The sequence below is a fragment of the Montipora foliosa genome, chromosome 1 (genome assembly GCF_036669935.1).
Source record: "Montipora foliosa isolate CH-2021 chromosome 1, ASM3666993v2, whole genome shotgun sequence".
NCBI classification, from domain to species: Eukaryota; Metazoa; Cnidaria; class Anthozoa; order Scleractinia; family Acroporidae; genus Montipora; species Montipora foliosa.
The window spans coordinates 37445776-37455775 of record NC_090869.1 but is presented as its reverse complement, the minus strand read 5'-3'; the positions used below and the strand labels follow the sequence as shown (position 1 = coordinate 37455775).

The following is a 10000-nucleotide window of genomic DNA, read 5'->3' as shown; positions in this document are numbered from 1 at the left end:
TTCAATTCACCGCTGTATTTAATGCTGGACGTCAAAAGAAAGGTGTCTTGTTTCCAGCATTTTGAGCACATCATTTTGGTGATGCTATTATTCATGTTTTTCCCATTAATTTTTGTCTTTATCTTTTTTAGCAAGTCTGAAAAATTGTCTCATGGACGCGTGCTATCGAGGCAACCTAACCCTTTCTATGCCATTTTATGACCTTAGTATCCGGCGAGTTTCAGTGTCCCCATCTCCCATGGTATTAAACACTTAATGACTGGTCCTGAGGGAAACAGTTCCTTTTGTTTCCCGAGAATCTTAATGTTCCCCCGACGCGCAGCCGAGGGAAACATTGAGATTCCCGAGGGACCAGTCATTGAGTGATTTGTTATATAGCACAAAAAGGGAAACGTGCAACGGCGGTCGCCGGTCAACATTCGCAGGTAACAGTGCAGTTACCCTCCGACGTCATAGATTTTGCACTGTTGCCCGCTCAGAGACGTTTTGGCGGGAAACAGTTTTATTGTTAGATGTCATGTTATCTCGAAGTAACCAATGAGAGCGCGCGCTCTGGGAGAAAATCTCAGCTATATAGCAATATTTATTAATAACTCCAGACGAGGAAAAAATATTGCTCAAGGCTCATATATATATTTTTTTCACGTTTAATTTCATCATATCTTTCTTACTACAACGAAGCATTTAGTTTCCGAAGCTAAGCAGCTCTCTGGCAACTCAAGATATGAATAAACTACTAAAATATACAGCTGTTTTACAAACGTACGCGATATGCATTCATAGCCACTACCAGGTTTGGTAATTAAAATACTACCACCAAAAATGACAACTGGGGAGCAGGGCTGGCGCAGTGGTTAGAGCACTCGCCTGCCACCAATGTGGCCAGAGATTGATTCTCGGAATAGACGCCACATGCGGGTTGAGTTTCCGCGGGGTTCCCCTCTCCTCGAAAACCAACATTTGCTTTGATTTTCTTCTGATTTCAGTTGATTCGTAGTCTTCCCAATTAGTAGAGCATTTGTGCTCGGCTAAATAACCTTGAGACTTAAATAAACTGATGATTATTATTACTATTATTAGATGCATCGTAATAATCTCTTACGGTAAGTACTATAATGATATTTTTATGCGACTTTTTGTAAGCTAACGACATGACAAAGTTGAAATTCCCAAAAGACTTCAACGGTCAGGGTTTTCGATATTTTTTCAAAGTATCGGACATGGTTTTTTTCCGTTGTAGGGCGGATTGCAAGTGCCTAAGGACCAAACCCTCAAGAAGACCTGGTGATTTCTTGTTAGTTTGGAGGGTTTATTGCGATTGATTGTGTTGTCTTTCGTCAGCCCATGGCTTCCTGAGATATACCCAAGTCCAAAAAAAAAGAGAAAAAAAACAAACAAATCTTTAAATATATAGGGTCAAAGTACCAAAAGTGAAATGGTAAGCAAACGGACGAAGACGTCCGGCCTCACACGAAAACCCTGAGCGGTAACAATATAAGTAGACGAACAGGCATAACTTTGGAAAAAAATTGCACAAATCAGTATGTTTAATTTTTTTTTTTACAAGTTAGCATTCCATAATCGGGAGAGTCCATCCTCACCATCGAGTCTCAGTTTCGTCAACAAAGGCGAAGACGATTCTATGTTTGGAAAGCGTAATAATCATGGTTCATCCAATAAAATCGCTTTGTTTTAATTTAAAGAAGATGACAAAGATACTGCAAACGCAGTACTTTCTCTTTCAGTTACCCTGTTTTATGATGCCACAGCCAAACTCAAAACTAAACTGACTGATTTTGTTTACTCCTGAGCTTGTTCATTGATCAGAAATGGATGCTCCAGATTATCAGATTCTTCTAAAAAGCGATATTATTGAGATTATTGGACATCGGGGTTGGCAATCCAAAGCAAGGTGAAGTTGCTCACAAGACCTGAGGGTTCTTGAAAACTGCTGAAACTTATCCCGGTTTCTGTACTTTTTCTTCAATCATATGTTCATTCTATCTCAGTTTATAATACTACATGGTAAGGAATTCCGATCAGCAATTTAGATTATCTAAGGCTCCCTCGTCCATTCTAGTCAGGAAAGAATGAGTCAAGAATACATCATTTCTCACGATCGGCCAGTTTAACATAGCTTTTTTAACGATAAACAGTCTTAAAAGCAGAATATCGAAAGTATAAATTGAAAGCACGTAGTAAGGACCTTGGGTTTTGAGTTAATCTTTTCCTGATAACGATTTCACGATCAATTGAGGCCCTCGCATGCTGTCGGGTTACATTATTGAAGGGCCTAAGTACAACAGACTGCCGGTGTCCGGGTCAAATGTTACTTTGTCAGCATTATCATCCTCTTCTTCTTCCTTAAGGCCACCGTTTTCGCTTTCTTCAGAGTCAAAGTTGACTGATCGAGGTTCAACTGACTCTTTCGGACACTCATGAATGCTAACAAGGTCAAAGCTTACTGCTCCACTCTCCTTGAGCGTACCAGATACTGATGGCGCATTAAACTGACCAGTTTGCACTTGTTCTTTCATCAAACTTTTCCCTGTTATTCCTAGTATTTCGTTCTGGAGGTCGTTCAGAGGCAATAGCAATGCCAGGCAGCACGAAAGAGACCATTGTGGATTTTTGCGCCACTCCTTCATAAAGCGGTAAATATACGTGACGTACTGGACTGAAAAAAAAAAAACAAAAAACAAAAGAGAAGGTACAGAAATACGTTTGTTTGTTATCTCTAGTGAACGAAAAGCCCAACGGCGGAACTTGGTACTCTGAAAAATGCGCGACTTTCTTTTTCTCCCAGTAGATGTTAATGCCCGTATGTTTGTTTGTGTGACTGTAGTCCATTCATGGTGAAAGATCTTGAAGTGTTTTCGAAATTTAATGGAAATTTTCAGAAAAACTTAGCCTGTTTGTTATAAACACATCTCGCATGATAGGTCAAAAAAGAACGCTCACAATAGTTCAACTTTGCCTCCTAGCTTCTTTGTTTGAGTTGGCTAAAAAGTTGAAACTTCATTTTGACAGTGAAATTCAATTTGGCTTTATTATACCATGAGATACAAATGACGCCAAATCTGGAAATCGGACCCTTTTTGTTTCCTCTGGCTTTTCTTTAATAATAACCAACCTCTTGACTGAAAGATATCACTAGATTGACATAATTCTTTTTTGTGATCCGGCAAATTGAATTATGGTGTTCACATCATAGATCAAAGTAAAAAGTGCCAATTAATATCCACGCTGTCTGAAATCTAAGTATGAGACCCTTCAGATGCATAGCCAAAGGAGTGTTGTGGGGGAGCTATAAAAATAAATTAGTTTTTGAAGAAAATTGAAAAAAAAGTGACCGCAAAGTACCAACCGATTCTGTGTCTTCATCGTAGCGGTACAGTTTACGGAGTTTTTAACAACTTTAACAATTACAAAAAAAAAAAAACCGTCGATAAGGGAACAGCGTAAAGTTGTCAACTAATTATTTTTAAAAGGACGTGGTATCTTTCGTATAAAGTAAGATGCTTAATATTTCATATAAAGTAAAATGGTCGATATTTGTGAGCTCACAATCGCACAATGCTAACCAATCGAAAGCCAACTTCCCAACTCTCTAAATTTGCTTTAATTACAATTGAGAACAAAATGCTTACCCACAAGAATTCCAATCACTAGAAAATTTGCTCCAAATACCAATGCGTGGAACATGATATGGTCCATGTCCACTGAGGAATGTACTCTCTCTGCTGGTATTCTACTCACAGCACCTATTGCAAGGTTGACGAAAGTTACAGCAAGGGAACAAACCATCAATTTGTTCTCAGAGGGCTCTGCTATCGGCTGCTTGAACGCAAAGAACATCGCATAGAGACCTGACATAACATAAGCCAACCCAATATAGGCTCTGCTCTCACTTCCTATCAGGATAATGCCTGAAGTTAAGGTCACCTTTCGAGCTGTTTCAACAAGTTCCCAATACCACGAGCGATTGTTGTAATTTGCGAATAAAAACCGTAAGCCTGTGACAATTTCGGGATTTGAATGCTGGGAATATGTGGCTTTATCATCGCTTCCGTCGCCATATTTCTTCAATGACCTTTGGTATCTCCAAAGAACCGCCAGGGCAGCTATAGGTAGAAACATGATATACAAAATACTGCAGTACGCAACAATCACTGATCGTCGGAATTCTGGGCTGGAACATTTGATATTAAAGTCAACTTTTAGAAACGTATCGCACTTTTCACTGTTTTCGTCAAGGCACAGTTTGCGACAAGCAAGGGGAAGAACATTTGCTGTCTTCGAGCAGGTGCTTAGATAGGTTACGAAAAGGAAGAAAAAGACTGTTCTGTAGGCCAACTGCTTTGATTCGGAAATTTTCTTCACTTTCTCCCCTCGACTCTGGAAGGTCTTTCTGGTTAATAAGGCCTTCCTAATGCCATAAATAATGATTGCTAAAATGATGACTGCAGCATTGATACCAAGGATAGCAAACAATCTTCCAAAAGCATTGACTTTTAGATTTGGAAAGAGGCAGTGGATAGGAGCAATCTGGAAAATATTTAGCTGTAACATCTCGGAATATTTTCCAATAAGGGAGAGAGAATCTGGCCATTTGATGTATGCAAATGCTTCAAGAACTCCAAATATTACCTGGTAGAAACCGATAACAATTTTTAGTCTTCCAAGAACTACATCAACTAAGGAGCGACCTTGTTTTTTCTTGGCTTGTTTCCTGCCTCTCCAAACCACGACCGCAGTGATTATAATAGTCACTGCTGCTATGACGGAAAGCTGTGCGATCATCCATGTTTTTGATGGGCACTCTCTGCATGTCTTCAACTGTTTGTAATATCCAGGACTGCACACTTCACACAATGGTCCTTCATATCCAACATTACATGTGGAGTTAAATCCGCCCTGACATGATTCTGGTCTTGGGCACTTATGTGGTCGAGGAAGAGAGTATGGGTACTCAATGATGGATTGGATTTTAACAGGAGAATTCCCGTGTAAGACCTTTGTAAAGGATTTGTAAAGTTCTTTGTTTGTATCATTCTCCCATTTCCACCAGTAACCGAGTTGAAGAGTAACGGCACCTTTTTCGCATTTGAATCCAGCATGGTTTTCACATGGCTCGCAACCTTCAAACATGTGCCTTCGAAAGAATCCCTCACGACAGTGACATGCCCGAAATCCAGCAAACAACTTTGCTTCCGTCCCTGGAAAAAAATCAGACACCGCAATTCATTTATTCGTACAAAAAAGGAATGACGAAACATCGTTTAATTTAGCTAGGTTACATTTTCCCTGGTGTATAGGTAAACATTTATTAACTCATTCATATTAATTAGTAATAGTTGACACTACAGCTGCCCCCGCTGTTAAGTATAGTTATACGCAGAATTTAATGTTTCCAGGGCCCAGGTGGATGTGGCCCGCGTTGACAAACGGAGCAGTTGATGTTGAAGAGGAGAGACAACAAATCAAATTTGTTGTCGACAGTTTTGTAAAGTAGCGGACATACCTCTGAAAGCACCGGACGTGACATTTTTTGCGCCCCTGAAATCAGTACCGAATATGAAAAGGGCGTTGTGAGTAGACAGTTTGATCATGGCGGACACATGGTGTACCAGTCGAAAGAGAAAGGAAAGGAAACGCATGGTCAATATTTACCGCAATGTGGCCATTGTTTTTTAAAATGTAACACGCTGCATAGGATGAAGTTTTTTTAGTCTTGAGTAACGTGAATAACCACCGTTGCACTATTTAATGTCAATGCTTTATTTAGATGTCCTTGATCTGGATTATATATTCGCAGTTATAGGATTAAACGGCCAAATGAATAGTAAGAAATAGGAAGTGTTAAACTCTGACTGGATGAAAGAACTGAAACGGTGTCACGGTATTAATAAAGTAATAGTATTATTAATGATACGTACATCGAGTGAACATTTTGTATAGAAAACTCTTCCGGTACCAAAAATTAGAATTCGGAAATTTTGAGAGTGTCCCCAACAATGCAGCTACCCATGACATGGTTTTGCATGTTTAAGAGTTTCCTATGTTGCATGATTTTGTTATAGCACTATGGGAGACTTTAGCGGAGTTCGAAAAGCACGAACACTCTTAAAATCAAAGCAAAAAGATCTCAAGAAGAAAGGCAAAGGTAATAAACCAAATGCTTTAGTTCCTCTCACATGAGACGAAATAAAACTGCTGTATGACAAAAAAATGTTTGGATAGTCAACTCCCGAGGCTTTCTTGAATACAGTTTGGTTCACCAACACAGTCAATTTGTTCTCAGTGGTTAATTGTAAAGAACATCGTGATTTCTGTTGGGGTAATGTGCGACTGCACCGAAACTACAAATGGTGAAGAATTTTTAGAATATACTAAGAGAAAAACTGAGATTCGAACCGGAACCAATCCCAGAGATGTCACGCGAATAAAACTAAAAATGTTTTAGTTCTCGATATTTAAATCCCTAACCTGACTGTGATCAGAAATTAAATTCACAAAACAGTCAACGAAACTTTTTCCAGATTTATAGTATCTACTGTTTTCAACGGCCCCATTAAAAGCTGAGAATTTTCATCGTCGTTCAAAGAATTCTTTAAAAGTACACTTTGCTTCACTTTCTACTGAGCAATCGCTAAAACTTTGATTTTGATAGAAATGTTTGTACATTTAGTTTCCTTGAATAAAAGCATTAAATGATAACTTGTTGTGGTGCTTGTGTTGATTTCCCCGCGCAATTGATAGAGGTTGTCAACATTATTTTGTAATATCTCAGTACATACGTGTTAAACAAATACTTGGTTAGTTCGATTGTACGATTTTTATTCAGGAGTTGAGAGGAATCACAAACTCACTCGTTCGCTGTGTTCACTTGTTCGTTTGTGATTTCTCATAACTCGTGAATAGAAAGGCACCAAGCCTCTAATTCTGTTAACATCTCTTACTGGAAAACTGAATTGAAAACAATGCAAGATCTAAGAAACTGTTTTGGAATACTGTGTAAGCATTTCAAGATATCACCAAATCCTCAGCCGTAGTCCAATGAAAGACTTGTCGAAACACTTATGCTAATGATAGTCTAAAGGGAAATGCCTGGATTAAATTTTTGCTTTACAAATATATATTCGACTTTAAAAAAAACAAGGCACAATCTCAATATTGTTTTACTAAAGTTTTAAATTGCTTTGAAAGAGTTACCCCAACTCTTCCATCGTTTGAAATCTGGAGCTCTTGCCAGCTTGAACTATCACATGAATGAGGGTAAATTAGGGAAAGTAACCTGGAAATTGATTTTGATGAGGGAGCAAAACCAAGGAACCCAGAGAAAAACCCTCGAGCCAGGTTAAGGGCCCATGTTTCACCAAAAAGACATTGCTCACACGTTGAATTTCGCACAGACGGAAAATCCGAAAATCACCGGCGAGTACCCAGTCAAAACGTTAGAACTATTTATCACAAGAATTGTAAACTCGCCCTTTAGATTTACCATGCGAGCAGTTGGTTTCTCCTACGCTTCCCGAGAGAGAAAGTAGTGCGAGCAACCACTTGATTTTTCATCAAGCATGTGCGAAGCACGTCACATCACACGTCGTCTTATTTCGCGGGAAATCACTACACAGCAGGCCCAAACGCAGCAGTTACGTAGCTAAACCCAAAACAAGTTTTCTAACTCGTTTTACCTGTTGAAATTTAATTCATTCGGCCTTGGCGCTGGACGGCGGCTTACTCAAAGAAACAAACGGTTGCTCGCAGTGGTTTCTTTCTCGGGATGCGTAGGTGAAACGGACTACTCGCTGGGTATTTAGATTAGATTAGCGCTGCAAAAAATCTCTTCATATTGTTTTCTTGATTATGTTTAAACAAATGACCTCTGGTTAACCGTTTCGACAAGTATACAAGAGGATCTCTAACACGACAACTATTCATAGGTTCACAATGATATCACTAATGACATCTATCAACGCCGCACTGAGGCAGCGTTTACACGAACGCGGTTTCACATCGACACGGTTTCATGACTACGAAACCGCGTCAAAATCGATGCGGTTTGGAAGTGTTTACACGGAACCGTTTTCGCCAGAAAATCCAAGTCGTGATGGTATAAGGGAGCGCAGCACTACGTGCTAAATTCACTATTTTGAATTGAACAGTGGAAATCGATGCGGTTTCGCTGTTTACAAGACAGATGAGGTAGCGTTTACACGAACGTGGTTTATTTGTAACCGCATCGTTTTCGATGCGGTTACACCTGTTTACACGACAACGATCGAGATGCTTGCCTAAACCGTGTCCATTTGAAACCGTTGTCAAAAGTGGAGCGTTTTCAACACGATGTGGTTTCATCTGTCGTGTAAATAGCGAAACCGCATGGATTTGAATACGGTTACTATTTTGGCGCGAAATTTGCATTCTTCAGTTCAAAACAGTGAATTTAGCACGTAGTGTAGCGCTCACTTATACCATCACATCACGACTTGGATTTTCTGGCGAAAACGGTTCCGTGTAAACACTTCCAAACCACATCGATTTTGACGCGGTTTCGAAGTCATGAAACCGTGTCGATGTGAAACCGCGTTCGTGTAAACTCTGCCTGATGCTTTGCTTTACTGCGCTTTTCATAGTTCTGCGGAATTCATCTTCAAGCGCCAATGGCCAAACTGCGTTCTGGCTTCCCTCAAATAAACTTCCGACGTCGGCTACAGATGACGAAATCAATAGATGCGTAACTAACCCTCCAATCAGCAACATTCACATATCCAAACTGGACATCGATGGAAGCGATAGAATCTGTACGAATATTTTTACCGAAGAATTTCTAAGAACATATCATAATGGTGTTCCAGCTGTGGACTGAACAAAAACTTCAATTCATTTTCCGGAGGCAAGGTCGATCTTGTCGGCTAAGTTCAAAAATTTGATTGATGGAAGCCAAAACGCAATTTCGCGCCTAGCGCTTGAATTTAAGATTTCGCAGAACTATGGAAATCGCAGTAATTAGTCATCTACCTGTTTTATGATATTGCTATTGAGATGTAAATTGCTTTGGACTTGCTCCAATACATATAGCTGATCTATTAGAAAGATATATGCCTTAAAGGTACTCAGTGAGTATTTTTAGTTAGGGATCTTAATGTTGCGAAAGACCCTTTTACGTTTCGGCTGCAATACTTTGAAATGGCTAACCAGATCACTTGCAAACTGTAGTGGTAGTCTTTTTCATGTGTTTTTTAGTGTTATTAGTGATTCCAAAGTCAGTCATACGGATGTTGGCTGTATTAAAGACTTACTCAAACTAGTATGCTGATTTTTTTTAGACACAGCTTATTGAAAAAAAGGCTTTTGAATTTTTCTTACATCTAATGCATTTAGTCTCTTATCAAGACAGCATATTAGCCTTTGAAATTCTTGATTCTTCTGTGATGAACTAGTAAGCGCCTTTTGTGAGAAGAGATTAAAATGTCGATGTTTGGCAAAAGAGCTCTTTTTCTAGTTTGATAGTCTTGCTGCTTTAATCAAAGTGACATACTTGATAAACTCTTGACTATACCGGTTCTCATATATCAAATAAAAGGTCTTACAAATGAACCAACTGGGAACTCGGAAAAATCCGAGCCCCAGATGGGATTTGAACCCACTACCCTCCGTGATCTAGTACGGATGCTCTAACCACTGAGCTACTGGAGACTCTATGGTGAGCAAGGGTGAAATGTGGGTATTTGACTCGAGCTGCATCACGCAGCCACAGAGTCAAATAGCATATATGAGCTTTGCTGTCAGTCGCTATTTGACTCTGCGGCTGCATGATGCAGCTCGAGTCAAATACCCACATTTCACCCTTGCTCACCATAGAGTCTCCAGTAGCTCAGTGATTAGAGCATCCGTACTAGATCACGGAGGGTCGTGGGGCTCGGATTTTTCCGAGTTCCCAGTGGGTTTATTTGTAACACCTTGCATTTGATATATGTTAATCATTGTATACCGG

The 10000-nt window shown here is 39.6% G+C and overlaps 1 protein-coding gene across 1 annotated transcript in view; it reads right to left on the bottom strand.

The window, feature by feature from the left end:
* Window positions 1-2276: 2276 nt before the first annotated feature.
* Window positions 2277-10000, bottom strand: part of LOC137967779 (uncharacterized) — a 46276-nt gene continuing 38552 nt past the window's right edge. The window contains exons 6-7 of the mRNA XM_068814349.1: window positions 3651-5219; window positions 2277-2677 (exon numbers count right to left, since the gene is read on the bottom strand). Coding sequence (XP_068670450.1) covers window positions 2277-2677; window positions 3651-5219 — 1970 coding nt within the window. The remainder of the gene's footprint in view (window positions 2678-3650; window positions 5220-10000) is intronic.